The sequence below is a fragment of the Symphalangus syndactylus genome, chromosome 21 (assembly GCF_028878055.3).
Source record: "Symphalangus syndactylus isolate Jambi chromosome 21, NHGRI_mSymSyn1-v2.1_pri, whole genome shotgun sequence".
NCBI lineage: Eukaryota > Metazoa > Chordata > Mammalia > Primates > Hylobatidae > Symphalangus > Symphalangus syndactylus.
In genome coordinates, this window is record NC_072443.2 from 79,447,101 (window position 1) to 79,467,039 (window position 19,939).

The window sequence follows — 19,939 nt, forward strand, 5'->3', positions numbered from 1 at the left end:
CACTACTTTTAAAATCTAGGGCCAGCGTGGTGGTTCATGCCTATAATCCCAGCACTTTAGGAGGCTGAGGCAGGAGGATTACTTGAGTCCAGGATTTTGAGACCAGCCTGGCCAACATAGTGAGACTTCCATTTCTGCAAAAAAAAAAAAAAATTTTTTTTAATTAGCTGGGCATGGTGGTGTGCACCTGTAGACCCAGCTACTTGGGAGGCTGAGATGGGAGGATTGCTTGCCCAGGAGATCAAGGCTGCAGTGAGCCATGACCATGCCACTGCACTCCAGCCTTGGTGACAGTGAGACTGTGACTCAGAAAAAATAAAAATAAAATCTAGAGAAAATAATGTTAATTTTAAATTCTACATGTAAAAATGTATCAGTTGCCTATTCTTAACTTATGGCATTTGAGGCAGAAGGTTTATATTTTCTGGTTTGTTTATTTCAGGTGCTTTGAAGAGGAAGCTATTATGGGATGGATGAAGGATAGTAATGCAATACCTCCACCTTAATTTGGGTGCATGTGTGTGTGTGTGTGTGTTTATGTGTGACTTGTATGCTTGTGTGTGTGTAAATGTGTGTACATAAACATATATACATATATACACATACATATATGCACATATATGTGTGTATGTATATATGTGGACTATCCTAATGATGTAAAGTTTAATATTTATGTTTGAAATTATTTATTGTGATGTAATATTTTTGTACGTAAAATGATTCTATTATGACTGCCTTTGCATGTAGTAATATGACAAAGTGATCCTTCATTATCACGGTACACTATTGTTTACTTTTCATCTGTAAATGTTTTATTGTGACTTTTTTAAAATGAATTTTTTTAAAACAATCTAGCCATCATCAAGGTGCTATAAGAGTTGTATAAAAGGTATTTTTGGCATTTCTAGGCAAGTATCAGCCAATAAGTGTGTTAGTGATGTCACAGATTGTACCAACTATTAACTATGTTAAATATGTATTCAGTTTCATGTGATCTCTGGGAAAAAAATATGCTGCCTTGGTGCTAATATTATATGTATTTAAATGATCATCTGACTCAGAAATATAAACACTTTTAATGAAAGGGAGGAACAGAGAAGGACAATTTCCAGTGCACAGAATCACTTGGATGCAATAAGACCAGCTCTTTACCCTTATTTTTGGATATGCCTTTTTTGGAAGAGACTTGGACTTTATCCTTATTGTTGTTAGTGTTGTTAATATTCGTTGCTTCAGCCCACGGTGCCTTGGTCTCTCTACAATCAAATGGAGGATCCCCCAAGCAGCTTCATTACAGAGTGATATTGGGAAAGTGAGATCTTCTCACCATTTTGCCAAGATACTCTAAAATGACATCCAAGTTTACCAGTAGAAAGAGGATGCACAGAATGGGCGTGACCTTCAGCTCACGAGCACACCTGGAGAAGTTCAGAACCAGGTTCTGAATCATCACGATTGCCTTTTGCATGAAAACATTGGCTGCTGATGTGACTTCTCTTCAGGCCATGAGCCTAACACCCTGCGAGTTTTCATGGCCGCTGCAGTAATGGGCGTTTGTGTGAAGAAATGAACTGTGGAGTACAAAATGCTTTGAGTCTTTCCAATCGCTCATTAATTCACTTTTTTGTTACTTCTTTCCAAAATGGAAGTGCTGAAGCCATGGTCTTTCTGCCCTTCCAAACTATGAAGGGAAGCCTTGCCAGTGGCCCATGGGAGACACTTGGTTTGAGAAACCCTGCCCACTTCCAAAGACCAAAGAGATTAGGGAAAGCCTGGCAGTATTCTCCAACTCCAAGCAAGCTCTAGAGTGCTCCAGGAAAAGTTATATTCAGTATATGAATAAGTGTTATTCTCCATTATTAATGTGTTCTGAAACTATATTATGAATAAATACATCACCACACCCAAACCATTTGTGTTTCACATAGTTTCTGGACTCTTGATTCAAGTTGGAGTAAAAATGTCTCTAGTTTCCAGATGGAGAAGAAGTGAAGATTTTATTTATTTCATTTATTATAATTGCCATTCTAGAGACAGATAGGGATAGGGCTTGTCCATAAGATCTGTCTTTTCATCATGCAAGTCAATTAAAGTGGTTCTTCTGGAAACTGGGAACTTACCCCTCTTGGGAAACAAATGAGCAAACAAAACAAAATATTTAGGTGGGCTTTGGGTGCTTAATTGTTCATTTTGTGTGTAGTTCCTACCCTGTATGGTGTCCAGGTAAAAAGAGAGCTTTTTAAACATGTCTACTAGAAGCAAATGATTATCGAACAGCACCATGCCAGGCCTTTTACTTTTATTGTTTCACCTCATCCTCACAACCACCAAATACACCAGGTAATAGACTAACCTTCATTTGATGGTAAGGAGACAGAGCCTTAGAGTTACAAATAGGCTCAAGTTCACACACAGTGACTAAGTAGTCGTCTCCCAAAGAAATCTGGCTCTGATTGGGTCACATGACCACTTCTGGACCAATCACAATATCAAGGGGCCTGGGATCCTGTGCCATTCTAGAGTCAGGTGATCAACAGCTTCAAGTGAAAAAGAGATGGTTCCCAGAAGAGAAAAGGGGAGATGGGATGGAGACATGAAAAAAGTGGGCATCCACTCAAATTCCCATTGTGTGTGTGTGTGTGTGTGAACACATGCATGTACCTGTGTACAATCTCCAAATCCCAGAGCTTATGCCAAAGTCCCACCCCTTGCCATCACTCAGCATCATTTGAGGCCTCAGTTCTCTTCCTCTCTCTGGTGTTTACTAACTGTGTGATCTTGAGCCTTAGTTTTTTCATGTGTAAAATGAGGCTATTGATTGTCCTCCCACTTACCTTCCAGGATAAAGTGTTTTCTCATGTCCCTTTAAGCCCTGCATGAGTGCTAGCAAAACAGCAGCCCTCAATATGTGCATCAGCAAGCTTAAACTGACAGCATTGAAGGCATGGGCTCCCTAATCAGTTAGGAATTGTGTTCAGCAGCTAATTAGAGATCTGACTGCAATGGCTTACATATTTAAAAGTGTATTTCAGGTCAGGCGCGGTGGCTCACGCTTGTAATCCCAGCACTTTAGGAGGCCAAGGCGTGTGGATCACGAGGTCAGGAGATGGAGACCATCCTGGCTAACACGGTGAAACCCCGTCTCTACTAAAAATAGAAAAAAATTAGCCGGGCGTGGTGGCGGGCGCCTGTAGTCCCAGCTACTCGGGAGGCTGAGGCGGGAGAATGGCGTAAACCTTGGAGGCAGAGCTTGCAGTGAGCCGACATTGCACCACTGCACTCCAGCCTGGGTGACAGAGCAAGACTCCATCTCAAAAAAAAAAAAAAAAAGTGTATTTCATTGTTATGTAAAAGTATATTTCACTGTTATGTGGGAGGTAGGCAATCCAGAACTAGCATGGCAGTTCCACGACTTCATCAGGGACAGAGTTCATTTCTCTTTCTCCTCTCTTCATTCTTCCGTATTTCAGTATGGCTGCTAGAGCTCCAGCAATCACTCCCAAATTTCCAGGTGACAGGAAAAAAAAAAAAAATAGGAGTAGGGGAAAGGGTAGAAAGTGGCATATTTTCAGTTCTGTATTGTTCTTTTAAAGAGGTTTTTCAGAAACCTTACCTAACAAATTTTACTTATATCTCCTTAGCCAGAATTTAGTCATGTGGCTGTAGGAGTAGTGGAGAAATGGGGTTGTTTCACACAGTACGTTGCCACAGAAAATAAAATGAGGCATCTGTTCCTAGGAAAGAAAGCAAAATGAATTTGAAAGAGGCAATTACAAGTCTCTGCAATAGATCAAATACAGAGATTGAAGAGAGAAAGTATTGGAAGCATTTATAGAGTAAGTAAGAGATAAATGAGACCTGGAGTGGTGATCATTGTAATGGTAGGGAAAGAAACAACTATAGAGAGATACAGGTGGTAAAATTAATAGGAGCTGACAACCGATAGATTTGGGATGGGCTGTGGGAGTGAAGGAAACAGTAACAGTTCAAAGATGAGACTTTATTTTCGTTGTAAACACAACCAGGGTGACAAAATGATGAATGGGTGGGTGGATAAATAGACAGATGTACAATCTATGAGAGTCCAGTAATCATTTATATTTGTGTAGCACTGCACAAATTAAATATTGTCTTTGCATTTTATTTATTTAACCAAGTAATATTCATTGCATATCTACTAATTTTTGGGCACTCATCTAAGGCCTGGGTGCAGCAGTTTCCGTTAAGGTCAAGGCTAAGAGACAGCATGAGTTTGCTCAGGCTGCCTTAGCAGAATACCACATACAGGGTGGTATCAACAACAGAAATTTATTCTCTCACAATTCTGGAGGCTAGAAGTCCAAGATCAAGGTGCTGTCAGGGTTGGTTTCTGGGGAGGCCTTTCTTTCTGGCTTATAAACAGGCCTCTTTTCCCTGTGTCCTCACATTGCCTCTGCTCTGTGTGTATGCGCAGAGAAAAAGAGACGGAGATTTCTGCTGTCTCTTCCTCCTCTTAACAAGGTCACCATTTCTATCAGATTAGAGCCCTGCCCTTCTGACCCCACTTAACCTTCATTACCTTCTTACAGGCATCTCCAAATACAGTCACATTAGGGTTAGGGCTTCAATAAAGGAATTTAGGGGTAAGGACTGGGGACAAAATTCAGTCCCTAACAGAGGCTGTAACAAAGAGACTCCAAAATAAGGTAGACTTTTATTTCTCTTACTTGCTCTCCAGAGGTAGCGGGCACTCTGGGACTGGTAGGTGACTCCGCTCCATAACATCAGAGGACAAAGATCCTTCTGTTTTGTATCTTGGCCATTCTCAAAGCCATTGTCCTCATATGGTTCCTCCTCGCAAGGTCTGCATCCAGCCTGCAGGAAGGGAGCAATTGTTTGAAGGCAAGACAGGAAAGGTAAAGCATAATTTTTATTTACAACATATTGGAAATATTTTATTGGCATAGCCACACCTAGCTGCAAGTGAGGTTGGGAAATGTACTTTCTACCTGGCAACCACATGCCCAGCTCATACTAAGTGGAGGTGGGCGGTCTGTTACTATAAGGAAGAAGGAGAGAATTGTTACTGAGGAAATTAGTTGCTTCTGCCACAGATAGTGAACAAAAGCTACAAAAATCTCTTTCCCATTGGAGCTTACATTTTGGCAGTGACAGAAGAGAGAGAAAACAAGCAAAGCAAAAACTAAACCACCCTGCAATTATTTTCCAGTAATAAATCTGACCATATTGTCCATGATGGTCGGTCATCTACCGTCATGGCCTGGGATGGCATTCCCTGAGCACCAAGAACTTTCATACCCCAGAGTGTGCAAAGATGCCGTGGTTCCCTTTGCCTTGGCATGTTGATTTTTCTTTATGCTCTGATTGGTACAGAAGTGAAAAATAGCAAGCAAAACCTAGTGTGTCAGAAGGTGAGAAGTATGAGAGAGAGAGATAAAATAGGGAAAAGGAATTGGGAATGCCAGATGCCATGGGGTGAGCATGTTGCTGTTTTAAATAGGGTGGTCAGACATTTCTTCTTTACAGACTTCATAGCTGTGAGCAAAGCTGTGGGTTCCCATGAAAGCCTGCCACTAACCTCAGTGAGTATGGGAAACCACCTATCACCAACAGATGGCGGGAGAGGTCTTGCTCTATTATGCCTGGACCATTGTACTGATACTCTGCTTATTTTATTTTATTTTAATTTTTTAATATGGAACACTTCACGAATTCGTGTGTCGTCCTTGCACAGGGGCCACACTAATCTTCCGTGTACAACTCTAGTTTTAGTATATGTGCTGCCCAAGCATCATCTTAGAGGTGATTTTGCAAAGCAGCTTATGATCCTTAGGAGTCCTAAGCCCTAAAAAGATGATACTGCTCCCCTCGAATATGTACCTCAAAATGAAGAATAACTCCGAGATGCATCTCAGAATGCAGTGGCTCAGGCTTATAATCCCAGGTAGGAGGACTGCTTGTGGCCAGGAGTTTGACACCGGCCTGGGCAAGATAGAAAGACCGTCTCTACAAATAAGTTAAAAAATTAGCCAGGTGTGGTGGCACGTGCCTGTAGTCCTAGCTACTTGGGAGGCTAAACTGGGAGGATTGCCTGAGCTCAGGATTTAGTGGCTATAGTGAGCCATGATTGTGCCACTGCATTCCAGCCTGGATGACATAACGAGGCCCCATCTTTTAAACAAGAACTCCAGACCAGGAAGTTAGTCTTTTTCCATGAATATTACTTTTTCTTTTAAATATCAAATGCTGATTTTTCCAAAAAAGTTTTGAAGGCAATTTTTGCTGTAGCTCTAGGGGCATGTTTGTCTGCCAGGTAGGCAATCAACCGGTTTTACAACATTATTCACCCCAGTGATTTCCAGTAGGAACAAAAGGAACAAATATTCAAAGTGCTAATAAGAAGGGCATCCAAGGCCGGGCGCGGTGGCTCACGCTTGTAATCCCAGCACTTTGGGAGGCCGAGGCGGGCGGATCACGAGGTGAGGAGATCGAGACCACGGTGAAACCCCGTCTCTACTAAAAAAATACAAAAAAATTAGCCGGGCGTGGTGGCGGGCGCCTGTAGTCCCAGCTACGCGGAGAGGCTGAGGCAGGAGAATGGCGTGAACCCGGGAGGCGGAGCTTGCAGTGAGCTGAGATTGCGCCACTGCACTCCAGCCTGGGCAACAGAGCAAGACTCCGTCTCAAAAAAAAAAAGAAGGGCATCCAATTACAATGGGAAAGAAAAAGTGACTTTGCACAGAAATGTACATCGTCATATGTGACTTGCATCCTGCCACTTGGTTTGGACTTAGGATCAAATGCCTTATAGGCCACTGATGTGAGATGTCACAGCGTGGTCAAGGATGGCATTAGGTGTAAAAAAGAGTTGATATTCAGCTTATTACAAGTTCAGAAGCCTAGTTGTTCCTTAAACTTTTGATTCAAACTTACAAATTCTATCATTTTATTTATGTACTAGCCTAGTTTCCTTCAATTACTTTAAAAAAAACCTTTCGACTAATGTTTGTCTCATTTGTGACTTAATTAAAAGGCTTGAAATATTTTATATCACATTTGTACATTTAACAGATTATATTTCTGTCTTAGGTCCTTCAGTTATCTCACTCAGCAAACCTTTCTGAATACTTAAATGATTTAGGCCGGGAGCAGTGGCTCACACTTGTAATCCCAGCACTTTGGGAGGCTGAGGCGGGCGGATCACCTGAGGTTAGGAGTTGGAGACCAGCCTGGCCAACATGGTGAAACTCTGTCTCTACTAAAAATACAAAAATTAGCTGGGCGTGGTGGTGGGCACCTGTAATCCCAGCTACTTGGGAGGCTGAGGCAGGAGAATTGCTTGAACCATATATGTGTGTGTGTGTGTGTGTGTGTGTGTGTGTATAAACACACACATATATAGAATATGAATATTATGTAAATCAATGGACTTAAAGTTCTTTAAACTATTCCAAAATAGAAAATTAATGTAGTATAGTTTTGACTTAAACTCACAAATCTAAATCAAGTACTCAATGACACGTTTTAAACTGGCATTATAAGCTGCCACTCTAAAAGTTCCAATTTTTAACATCATGACAATATAAACTACTAAGTAAGTTCTAACATATTCTTCTTAATGTTTCTGATGTCTTTGAAGATTTTTATGTCTCAGATCTCACTCTTGGCATGAATAAAAGTTCTGTGCTCATATACCTATTGTAGAGCCAGAGGTTACCTTGGGCACAGGTCTGGGGTGGAAGACAACCAGGGAAATTCTTTTTACTCCAACAAAGGAAACTATGAGATCATCCCATGTAAATCTGAGGGAAGCCTTCTATATTGGTTTCCTATGTTGTTGCAGCAGATTACTTCAAATCTATGATGTGTCTTTAAACAACACATATTTATTATCTTACAGTTTTGGAGGGCAGATATTTAAAATGGATCAGCAGGGCTGCGTTCCCTCTGGAGGTTCTAGGTGGAGAATCTGTTTTCTTGCCCTTCCCAGCTTCTAAAGTCTGCCTGCATTCTTTGACCGATAACCCCTTCCTCTATCTGCAAAGCCTGGAGTATCTTCAAATTTCCCTCTCTCTCTGACCTGTGTTTCCATCATCATGTCACCTTTTTCTGGCTTTTACTCATTTGTCTTTCTCTTGTAAGGACCCTTGTGATTCCACTGGGCCTGCCGGGTACCCCAGGATCATCTTCCCATCTCAAGGTCATTAACTTAATCACATCTGCAAAGTCTCTTTTGCCATGTAAGGTAATATAAAGGCATGTACACAGGTTTTGGAGATGACGACATGGATATCCTTGGGAGGCCGTTATTCTTTCTACTCCCCCTTCTGCAAACACATAAGGACCAGATGCTGGTCTGTCCAAATCCCCAACAAGCCACACTGGACTTTACGTCAATGACCCTTAACTTCAAGCGAGGGATGTTCCCATAGCCCACGTTCCTGGATTCATATTCCATGTATTGCCTAATTTTTCTGTCTACATTCAAAAGTCTGCAGCCATTTTATTGCTTGATTGATTTTGTATGTGGCTGTTGTATACAAATCTCTTTCTGCTTTGATCCAAAGACTTTTGAACTTGACAAGAATTCTGCATTCTTACACATACTTCCTAGGACATAGAATTCTTATAGTGCTAGGTGATGGTACACTGAATTCTGGATGTCTCTCATGACTTTGTCAAGGCTCATAAGACCTCTCTTATGACAGACTTTCAGTACATGAGCCATTATTAGGTATAGAAACTTCCATGGGCATACTTGGTAGCAGTGCTGTCTTCATCTTTCTTAGTGAGCCAGGATATTTCTTCAGTGCTTATTGCTCAGCTTCACAATTCCACAGAATGGATGCACCTCTGAGAGCCTTCTGAGCCCCAGCATGACCAGGGCAAAAGCAGGAGACTTAGTGGGATCCCAGGTGGATCCTGGACATACCCCAGCCTTAATCAGTCTCTCTAGGGGTGGGACCTGAGAATCCACGTTTTTAACAGGCTCTCCAAGAGACCTTTATGCACACTAGAGAGACTCACCTTTACAGTGTCCTTGCCACACAGCAGTGGAGTCTCTAGGCAGTGGCAATGTCCCTCATCCCATTGCTTTTGCACTACAATTTTTTGCATGCTGGACGTGTGGTCAAGACCTACAGGCTCTAGAACAGGACACAGTGGCTTATTTGGGTCCCCCTCCTCCCTAGTTGTATGACTTTGGACAAGATCCCTACACTCCCTGGACTCACCTTCCTCGTCAGTGAGATGGAACATATTGGCACCGGCACCCGCATCGTATGGTTGCTGTGAAGCTCATTGTGTTGATTAAAACATTCAGAACACTGGTTGGTATATAATAAGTACTCAATATCTCTTAGCTATTTGAAGTTTATGTAATACATAAATGCTACATATAATCTGTGTTTTAGTTTGGAAAAGGTTATTATGGAGAAGGTGTTGGCCCAACTTTCATCTCAGCTCCATGACCAAGCGTTGAGAAAACTGGATTTTCCTGTTTATATCCTTCTCAGATTCCATTTGCTTGCACAATACTTCAGTTCTTTCTGTTTCCTTTCCCTAAATGCAGATGCATGTTGTTCAACACAAGATATCAAGACTAAAAGGGACCTAAAAGGGCATATGGATAGATCAGCAACAACAGAAATAATAACTATATCATAAGAAGAATATGAACTACATTTATTGACCATGCCTTAGTCTGTTCAGGCTACTATAATAAGATAGGGTGGCTTATAAACAATAGGAATTGGCCAGGTGTTGTGGCTCAGGCCTGTAACGCCAGCACTTTGAGAGGCCGAGACGGGTGGATCACAAGGTCAGGAGTTCAAGACCAGCCTGACCAACATGGTGAAACCCCGTCTCTACTAAAAATACAGAAATCATCCAGGCATGGTGGCAGGCACCTGTAATCCCAGCTACTCAGGAGGCTGAGGCAGGAGAATCACTTGAACCCGGGAGGCAGAGGTTGCAGTGGGCCGAGATCACGCCGCTGCACTCCAGCCTGGGCTCCGTCTCCAAAAAAAAAAGAAAAACACAAAGTAGAAATTTATTTCTCACAGCTCTGGGGGCTGGAAAGTCCAAGATCAATGTGTCAGCACAGTCAATGTCAGGTGAGGGCTTGCTTTCTCATAGACAGCTGTCTTCTCATTCTAACCTCACACGGCAGGAATGAGAGGTCTCTTTCAAGCATCATTCAAAAGGTCATTAATCCCATTCGTGAGGGCTCTACCCCTATGACTTAATCACCTTCCAAAAACCCCATCTTCTAATCTCATCACCTCAGGGAGTAAGTATTTCAACATACAAATACTGGGGGGACATGAACATTTAGACCATAGAAGAACACTTACTATGTGTAATGGTTAATTTTACGTGTCAACTTGAATAGGCCATAGTATCCAGTTTTGGGTCAAACACCAGTCTAGATGTTGCTGTGAAGGCATTTTTTAGATGTGATTAACATTTGAATCGGTACTCTTTGAGGAAAGCATATTACCCTCCATCATGTCGGTGGGCCTCGTCCTGTCAATTGAAGGTCTTAAGAGAAAAAGATGGATGTCCCCAAAGAAAGAAGGAGTTCTGTCTTCAGACTGCTATTAGACTCTAGCTGCAATGCCAGTTCTTCCCTGGGGTGCCAGCCTGCTCATCTGCCATGCAGATTTTGGACTTCTCAGCCCCCACAGTCACATGAGCCAATTCTTTAAAGTCTCGCTTTCTCTCTCTCTCTCTCCGTCGATATAATAGATAGACAGATAGAGATATAGATAGATTAGATAGATGATAGATAGATAGATAGATAGATAGATAGGTAGATAGATAGATGATAGATAGATAGATAGATAGATAGATACATAGATAGATAGAGAGATTGACCTAGAGATAGATCTATCTCCATTTATATCTATTCTGTCAGTTCTGTTTCTCTGGAGAACCCTGACCTAGACCAATGCAGTATGTGACAGGCCAGAACTGATCCTCTGCACAACTCTGGAGGGTACCATTCACCCTGAGCTGAAACATCCCAGGAGCTTTGTAAATGGTTTGCACATGGCCTCTCGTGGAACCGTCATGATAGCTCTTTGAGGGAGCTGCTATTTTTATTCCCATTTTAAAGATGAGGGAATCAAAGGGTAAGAGAGTCAGCTCTCAAACCCAGGGTCTTAACAGCTCAGTGTAGGTGTGATTCAAAGCAGCTGTGTCCAGGCCATTAAAGTAGTTAAAGCGCAGTGCAAAGACTATAGCCAACACCTCCTCATTCTTGCCACACTGCCTTTTCACACTAGCAAGCTTCCTCACAAAAAGAAGAGAAAATCTATAACCTTGCTTCACAAGAGCAAGCAGAGAAAGAAAGAAAATTAGTCCCGACTGGAACATTTCCGGTGAGTGCTCAACTATATTTCGTATTAGCTGCCACTGGTTAAGAGCCATAGGCCCCTGAGAACTCGAGATAAAGCAATTTTCCAGTTAGTGACTTCGACTTGCCTCCTATTCTCTTGCTCTTTGTATCTCAGCTTTCAATATGACTTCAAGGCATGTAGAAATGCCTGCCTGGGTGTCCTTCTGGGCTTTCTGCAGGAGCTTTTTTTTTTTTTTAATTATTATACTTTAAGTTCTAGGGTACATGTGCACAACGTGCAGGTTTGTTACATATGTATACATGTGCCATGTTGGTGTGCTGCGCCCATTAACTCGTCATTTACATTAGGTATTTCTCCTAATGCTATCCCTCCCCCCTCCCCCTGCCCCACGACAGGCCCCGGTGTGTGATGTTCCCCACCCTGTGTCCATGTGTTCTCATTGTTCAATTCCCGCCTATGAGTGAGAACATGTGGTGTTTGGTTTTTTATCCTTGCCATAGTTTGCTGAGAATGATGCAGGAGCTTTTCAACAAGGAAAGGTCAGGCAAGAAGTGCTGGGCTTATTTGCATCCCCTCGATCTTGAGACTGAAATGAAAACTGTTTGTCCAAGAGCCTAGCTCTTCTCTCAGTGGTTGTCCGAGGCAGAGAGACCTGCAGCTTTTAAGAAGCCCTAAGTTGTCTTTCTGAAGTGAGGTTTGTTTTCTCTCTCCCCACCAGGTATTAGTCCATTTAGGAAATAGTGTTAAAAGCAATTGCCTGACCAGTTCGGGCTAACCCAGGGGTTGCCAAATCCATGCTTCTTACACAATTTACAAAATATTTTCTTTGTAGTTGTCCTTGAAGCCCAAGAGGAACTAATGGCTTTAACTACCAGCCTACATGTTTCAAAGTGATTTCCACATCAGGAAGCCATTGTCGGCTTCCCCAAACAGTTAACTGGTATAGGATGTGAGCAATTCTGAAAGGCCACGCTTCTTGTTCCAGCCCCAATTCATCGCTCAGATAAGAGCTGGTTTTCAGCAACGATTTCCATTTCTGCCTCCTTGTGTGTGCTAAATCATTTATGGCTCCATTTTTCTATGCAATAAAAGACTTCTTTGGTCATGAAAAAGCATTATAATTACCCCTGGCACCCAAGAAATGGAGTTGGCTTTGCGGTCACAAAGACCAAAGTGCTCTGTGTTGGCATAAAACCCACGAGGAACGGCATCAAAAACAGCCTTTGCAAGTGCATGGTGGTAAAGAGCACGGCCTCTAAAATCTAGACAAGTTAACTTACTTCTCTCTAGACCTCAGTTTCCTCGTTTGTCAGTTGGGGTTATAATGGTACTTCCCTTACAGGGTAATTCGGGGATTAAGTGAAATATGCACAAAGTTCATAGAACAGTAACTGACACATAATATATTATATAAAGCAAGTATTTATCATCCTCTTCCTCTCTTCCTCCCTCTGGCATCACCATCATCATTCTCATTGGCAGCATCTTTGAGTAAGAACATCTTTTTAGAAATTATGTAAAACTCAGAAGTTATAAGGAAGAAAAGTTAAAAGTTTAACCATATAAAAATAAAATATATATATATGAAAAAATTAAGAAATCCATAAACAAAGTCCAAAGATAAATTCTAAACTGGGAGAAAAATGTTCTCCACACATTTGCCAGATTAAGGCATTATTTCCATTTACAAAGATAAACAACTTGTTTTTAAAAAAAGTGTTTGCTGAAGAAAAATAAAAGAACAGTCAAAATAAAGAAGAAAGAAAGAGAAAGAATGAGAATAAAAGGAAAAAGAAAGAAATATGGTGAAAAGACACAGGCCGTTTTAGAAAATTTAAAGGAAATGACAAGCAAATGAATTATACCCAATTTATTTTATAATCAATGAAATATACATTAAAAGATCAATGAGAATTTTTTTCATCTATTGAATGATGAAAAAATTGGTAGTAGCAGGTATTTGCAAAAGTGTTCTCCACCTTTGGGACCACGTGTGGTGGCTCATACCTGTAATCACTTTGGGAGGCCAAGACAATCATATCACTTGAGGTCAGGAGTTCAAGACCAGCCTGGCCAATGTGGTGAAACCCTGTCTCTACTAAAAATACAAAAATTAGCCGGGTGTGATGGTGCGTGCCTGTAATCCCAGCTTCTCGGGAGGCTGACACAGAAGAGTGACTTGAATCTGGGAGGCGAAGGTTGCGGTGAGCCAAGATAGCTCCACTGCATTCCAGCCTGGGTGATAGAGCAAGACTCCATCTCAAAAAAAAAAAAAAAAAAAAAAGAGTGTTCTCCACCTCTGCAATGGGCAATTTGTTAATTCTAAAAATCATAAATTTTTAAGTGTAACTTAAAAATAATTTCCTTAAAATATAACAGGACTAATAGATGTGCATTGTAGCATTGTTTTCAATAGCAAAGTCTTAGAAATAACCTAATGCCCCTTAATAGTAGATTAGTTAAATTAGCTACGTATATAATGGTATATTCGTTATCTATTGCTGCATAGCAAATCACCCTGAAACTTAGCAGCTTACAACACACATTTACTATCTCATAGTATCTGTGGATCAGGAATCCAGGTATGGTTTAGAGACCCTGAAAGGTCACAGACTACGTACACTACAATCAGACGTTGGCCAGCACTGTAGTCATTTCTAGGCTGACTGGAGAGGGATCTGCTTCTAAGCTCACCCCGTGGTCATTGGCAGAATTTGGGGCTGTTGGCCAGGAAGCTGCCCTCAGTCCCTTGGATCTCTACATAGGGCAGTTCATGGCATGGCAACTTGCTTCCTCAGAGTAAGCAAGTGGAAAGAGCCTGAAAGAAAATGACAGCAAGATGGAAGTCACAGCCTTTTATAACCTAATCTCAGAGGTGACTGTATTAGTCTGTTCTCACACTGCTAATAAAGACATACCTGAGACTGGGTAATTTATAAATGAAAGAGGCTTAATTGACTCACAGTTCCATATAGATAGGGAGGCCTCATAATCATGGCAGAAGGTGAATGAGGAGCGAAGTCACGTCTTACATGGTGGCAGGCAAGAGGGTTTGTGCAGGGGAACTCCCATTTATAAACCATCAAATCTTATGAGGCTTATTCACTACCACAAGAACAATATGGAAGACACCACCCCCATGATTCAATTATCTCCACCTGCCTTCATCCTCGACATGTAGGGATTATTACAATTCAAGGTGAGATTTGGGTAGCGACACAGCCAAACCATAACAGTGACATTCCACCCCTTTTGCTATATTCTATTCATTAGGAGCAAATCATTAGGAAATTCAAACCTCATGAGTTTTCACTCCTAACTTATTCAATATTCATCTTTAAAAAATAAGAACATTCTTCTCCTTAACCACAATGCCATTATGACATGTGACATAATTAAAATAATTCCTAAGGCCTTGTTTCCATCCTAAAGTGTTTCCAGTTGTCCCAAAATGTCTCTTACAGATGGTGTATTGGAACCACGAGCCAATTAAGATCCACATGTTGCATACATTTGATCGTTATATCTCTTAACTCTTCTTTTTTTTTTTTTTTTTGAGACAGTCTCGCTGTTGCCCGGGCTGGAGTGCAGTGGCGCCATCTTGGCTCACTGCAGGCTCCAGCCCCCGGGGTTCACGCCATTCTCCTGCCTCAGCCTCCCGAGTAGCTGGGACTACAGGCGCCCGCCACCTCGCCCGGCTAATTTTTTGTATTTTTAGTAGAGACGGGGTTTCACCGTGTTAGCCAGGATTGTTTCAATCTCCTCACCTTGTGATCCGCCCGTCTCCGCCTTCCAAAGTGCTGGGATTACAGGCATGAGCCACCGCGCCCAGCCCTCTTAACTCTCTTCTAATCTTAAGCACCTCCTTTGTTTTCATGCCACGAATTTGGTGAAAAGGAGGCCCGTGATCCCATCTTCTGGATTTATCAGTGTACTTTCTCATGATGGACTTTTAACTCGTTCTGCTAACTCCTGTGTTTCTTATAAACTAGATGCTAGATCTAAAGCCTTAATTACATTCAGCAAGACTATTTCTTTTTTTTTTTTGTCTTTTAATAATATATTTGAATATAGATGGTTTCAATTCTCCAATAAAAAGATGTAGACTGGCCGAATGGTTTTTCATACCTGTTTCCCTAGTCCAGACACCCAAGAGTATGTCCTTCTCTTGGGCATAAGAAAATCTAGAGTTATATTTAGGGTATCATAAAGTGTGGTGAAGAGTGGACTGAGGTGGCATGCTCACAATGACCAAATTACGTTGGTCATATTTTAATCCAATACGTTGATCCACTATTAACTTGTAAATAATGTACTTGCTTTCTAGACACATTCTAGGAAGACCAGAGAAACTGACTTCTATCTATATGGTATAATCCACTGGCGAATTTCTTTTAGGATCGACCAAAGCTGATCTAGAACATAATCTTTACACACTTGGACGAGACAAGAGAGAACCCACCAGACGAGAAAGAACATCTGGGCTGAAAGGCTCCATTAGAAGAGCAATGTGGAATGGTGCTGTGCCGACAATTGGTAGTCCCTCCCCTACATCTTTGCAGAGGACTGGAGCCCAGAGTGGGCCACGGTCAACTTATATGGTGAAGTGAAGACCTCCTTCTAGGTGTGCATGTGCTTATTACAGACATGCCACCATGCTAAGTACCCCCGGACTACAGGAAAAAATAAGAATACATGCTGTATCCATGATCAGGAGGCACACAGGCCAGAGCACCAGCTGTGGAATCGCACAACCTGGGTCCAAAGCCTGGCTGGATCATGACCACCTGGATGATCTAAGGAACGGTCTCAGAAAAATCTATAAAAAGAAGTGGAGACTCTGCCTGCCAGGAAGGGATGTGGTAAGGGGCAGCATCCAGTCAGGTCAGGGCACCCCGTCCTCTCCTTGGAAGCCTGCGCAGCGAGCCTGGTGGCCCTCAAGGCCACGGAGGCCATGGAGAAGGTGGGCCTGGCTCCAGGCGGCACGGAGGCACTGGAGAGGCCCCGGGGGAGCCTGGTGGGATCTGGCTGGTCCTGCGCTCTGCTTCCAGGTTCTGGCCTTGTAACCCAGGGGACAGGGCTGGCCAAGACAGGGCCACTGGGTGTCAGCCAGTGCCTGCGCCAGATGCCAGGCGGGAAGGGCTCTGGCAGATCAGCCCCGCACCCTCCACAGCGCCACGGGGGGGCCATCCAGGGCCACACACCTGCCCCCAGGAGCGGGACGTCTCTGAGGCTAGAGAGTCCAGCTGGACCGGTGGAAGGGCCTCACCTTTTGCCCTTTGACTCCTCTTGTAGGCACCCTTGCTAGGCTTCTGCTCATTCGTCCACACCCTGGCTCTGTCACCAGCCCCATGGTGATGTCATAATCTCCCAGGTGCCCAGTGCACACCCGGCCACAGAGATGTGGGTGACTTAGGAGTATCCTCTCCGCTTCTGACCCTTAGTTTTGTCTGTGCACAACTCACTCAAAATGGGCAACTCACTAAGCGTATTTTGTTCCTGGTTCCGCCGCAGGTTCCGGCTACACCATCGGCTACATTCTCATATAAGCCTATGTTGTTACTGCTTCGGACGCAGGTCCCTGCAACTCCAGTGTCAACGTTCTGGTCTAAGAGTAAGTTGTTCCTGCTCCCGCCGCAGCTCCCAGCCACGCCATCACCAACTTTCTCTTCTAAGCATATTTCGTTCCTGGTTCCACCGCATGTCCTGGCTATGCCGTCGGCAACATCCTCGTATAAGCGTATGTTGTTACTGCTTCAGCCGCAGGTCCCTGCAACTCCAGTGTCAACGTTTTGGTGTAAGAGTAAGTTGTTCCGGCTTCCCCAGCAGGTCCCAGCCATGGCATCCGCAACCTGCTCGTCTTGTCCGTGAGGCCCTCCCAGCTGGCCAGGCTCACCCTGTGGCTCCTGCACCTGTGCCTCCTGCACCTGTGCCTCCTGCACCTGTGCCTCCTGCACCTGTGCCTCCTGCACCTGTGCCTGCCCCGGGAACCTTGGGCTGTTTCCGATTCCTCTTCAACCCCCGGAAACATGTTGGGCCTTCTTTTCCAGCCAGGCGGGACCGTGCCCCTGTGAGGCTGTGTCCTGTCCCTCAGAACACAGGCACCCCACTGAGGGTCCTGCCTTCTGTGGTCTGGAGCCCCCACTCAAGGAAGAAACCCGTGCTGTCTGCTCACAACTCCATGATGTTTGGACACCTCAGCCCCGTGAGGATCCCTCGTCTCAGAGGCAGGTTTAACCTCCGACTTCCTTCATTAGATGAGCAGGTGATCCCAGCCAGGCTCCCGAAGATGGAGGTGAGGACAGAAGAGCCCAAAGAAGCAACGCAGGTGAAAGACCAGGTAGAGACCCAGGGGCAGGAAGACAATAAAAGGGGCCCCTGTAGCAATGGGGAAGCAGCCTCCACCTCCAGGCCCCTGGAGACTCAGGGAAACCTCACTTCCTCCTGGTATAATCCCAGGCCCTTGGAGGGAAGTGTCCGTCTGAAGAGCTTGACAGAAAAGAACCAGACTGACAAGGCCCAGGTGCATGCAGTGAGTTTCTACTCCAAGGGCCATGGAGTCGCCAGTTCACACAGCCCTGCTGGAGGCATCCTTCCCTTTGGGAAGCCTGACCCAGTTCCAACAGTGCTCCCTGCACCAGTTCCGGGCTGCTGCCTGTGGCCAGAGAAGGCGGCCTTGAAGGTGCTGGGTAAAGACCACCTGCCCAGCTCTCCAGGCTTGCTGATGGTGGGGGAGGACATGCAGCCCAGGGATCCTGCAGCGCTTGCATCAAGTAGCTCTTCTCCCCCCACAGCTGTCGGCCATGGGTCCCGCAAAAGAAAGCTGTCAGGGTCACCGCTGCAGCTGCAACCGACCCCTCCCCTGACACTGAGGTGGGATAGAGATGAGGGGCCCCCACCGGCTAAGCTTCCCTGTCTGTCTCCTGAGGCACTGTTGGTGGGTCAGGCTTCCCAAAGAGAAGGACGCCTCCAGCAGGGCAACATGCGTAAGAACATGAGGGTGTTAAGTAGAACATCAAAATCCAGGAGACGAAAACAGCTGCTTAGAAGGAGAAAGAAGACACGGCAGGGCAGGCGTGGTGGCTCACGCCTGTAATCCAGCACTTTGGGAGGCCCAGGCGGGCGGATCAGGAGGTCAAGAGATCGAGACCTGAGGAGCATCTCTGCCTGGTCCCTGCACCATCTGGGAAGTGAGGAGCGCCTCTGCCCAGCCGCCCCACAGTCTGGGAAGAGAGGAGTGCCTCTGCCTGGCCACCGTCCCATCTGGGAGGTAAGGAGCACCTCTGCTGGCACTCCCCACCACCCTCCACCCCACCGCCTGGGAAGTGAGGAGCGCCTCTGCCCAGCCGCCTCACAATCTGGGAAGTGAAGAGCACCTCTGCCCGGCCACGGCACCATCTGGGAAGTAAGGAGGCCCCAGCCCAGCAGCCGCGCATCTGGAAGGTCAGGAGCGCCTCTGTCGGGCAGGCCTACCGTCTGGGAAGTGAGGAGCGCCTCTGCCTGGAGCCCAACTGTCTAGTAAGTGAGAAGCGCCTCTGCCTGGCCACCCCACCATCTGGGAAGCGAGGAATGCCTCTGCCCTGCCCACGTACCATCTGGGAAGTGAGGAACACCTCTGCCCGGCAATGTCGCCATCTGGGAATTGAGGAGTGCCTCTACCCAATCCCACCGTCTGGGAAGTGAGGAGTGCCTCTGCCCTGCCCCCGCAAGGTCTGTGAACTGAGGAGCGCCTTTGCCCAATCCCACCGTCTGCAAAGTGAGGAACGCCTCTGCCCTGCTCTGGGAGCACTATCTGGGAAGTGAGGAGCGCCTCTGCCCTGCTCTGGGAGCACTATCTGGGAAGTGAGGAGCGCCTCTGCCCTGCCCCCGCACCGTCTGGGAAGTGAGGAGCGCCTCTGCCCAGCAGCAGCCACGTCTGGGAGGTCAGGAGCGCCTCTGCCCGGCTGCCCCACCATCTGAGAAGTGAGAAGCCACGTATAACTGGTGGGTCTCGTGGTGAATTCCACATTGAGTGAAAGGGCAGGTCTAAGATAGGCCCAGAAGAATGAGTACAACTCAGATAGAGGAAAACAGACGAGGCCAGGAACATGGAAGCCAACACTTATTAAGCATCTGTTAAACGCCAGGCATGGTGCTACATTTCTATAGGAACCTTATGAAGTGGAGGCTGTTAGCAAGCCCACTGCACAGGTGAGAAAACTTAGCTAAGGTCACAGCACATGCAAGTGACAGAGTGAAGACTGCAACCAGCTGTGTCCCAGCAAGACAATTTCATAAGTGACACTGTGTCCTCCAAATTCTAGGAGGCACAAAATGGCTGGTTGTGCCACTACTGATGATATTTAAATTGATCAGAATGATCTTTTTAACTATTCTTATCACTCTCCTGCTTAAAACCCTGTAAACTCCATCACAAATAGAATAAAACCCTAGTCGCTTACCATAGTTGTTGCTCTCCCTCAAATGGACACTCTCCCCCTAGAACTTTTCTTGGCTGGCTACTTCTCAGCCATCTCCAAAAGCCCTTCTTCCCAAGCCACTCTCTGACTCATAGCCCTGTTTTATTTTCTTTGGCA

At 44.8% G+C, this 19,939-nt stretch overlaps 1 protein-coding gene, 1 long non-coding RNA gene and 1 other non-coding gene across 3 annotated transcripts in view; 2 read left to right on the forward strand and 1 right to left on the reverse strand.

Moving 5' to 3' along the window:
* Window positions 1–1,912, forward strand: part of LOC134735500 (uncharacterized) — a 40,106-nt gene extending 38,194 nt beyond the window's left edge. Inside the window, exon 4 of the long non-coding RNA XR_010118683.1 lies at window positions 443–1,912. This is a non-coding gene — a long non-coding RNA (uncharacterized lncRNA). The remainder of the gene's footprint in view (window positions 1–442) is intronic.
* A 3,777-nt stretch (window positions 1,913–5,689) lies between these two features.
* On the reverse strand, window positions 5,690–5,792 carry LOC129471731 (U6 spliceosomal RNA). Its single transcript, XR_008653700.1, has one exon. It is a non-coding gene; the product is annotated as a U6 spliceosomal RNA (small nuclear RNA).
* Window positions 5,793–17,064: 11,272 nt separating this feature from the next.
* On the forward strand, window positions 17,065–19,939 carry LOC129471233 (putative UPF0607 protein ENSP00000382826). The gene has a single exon (XM_055259602.2). The coding sequence runs from the start codon at window positions 17,065–17,067 to the stop codon at window positions 18,457–18,459; it is 1,395 nt and encodes a 464-aa protein (XP_055115577.2). The 3' UTR covers window positions 18,460–19,939.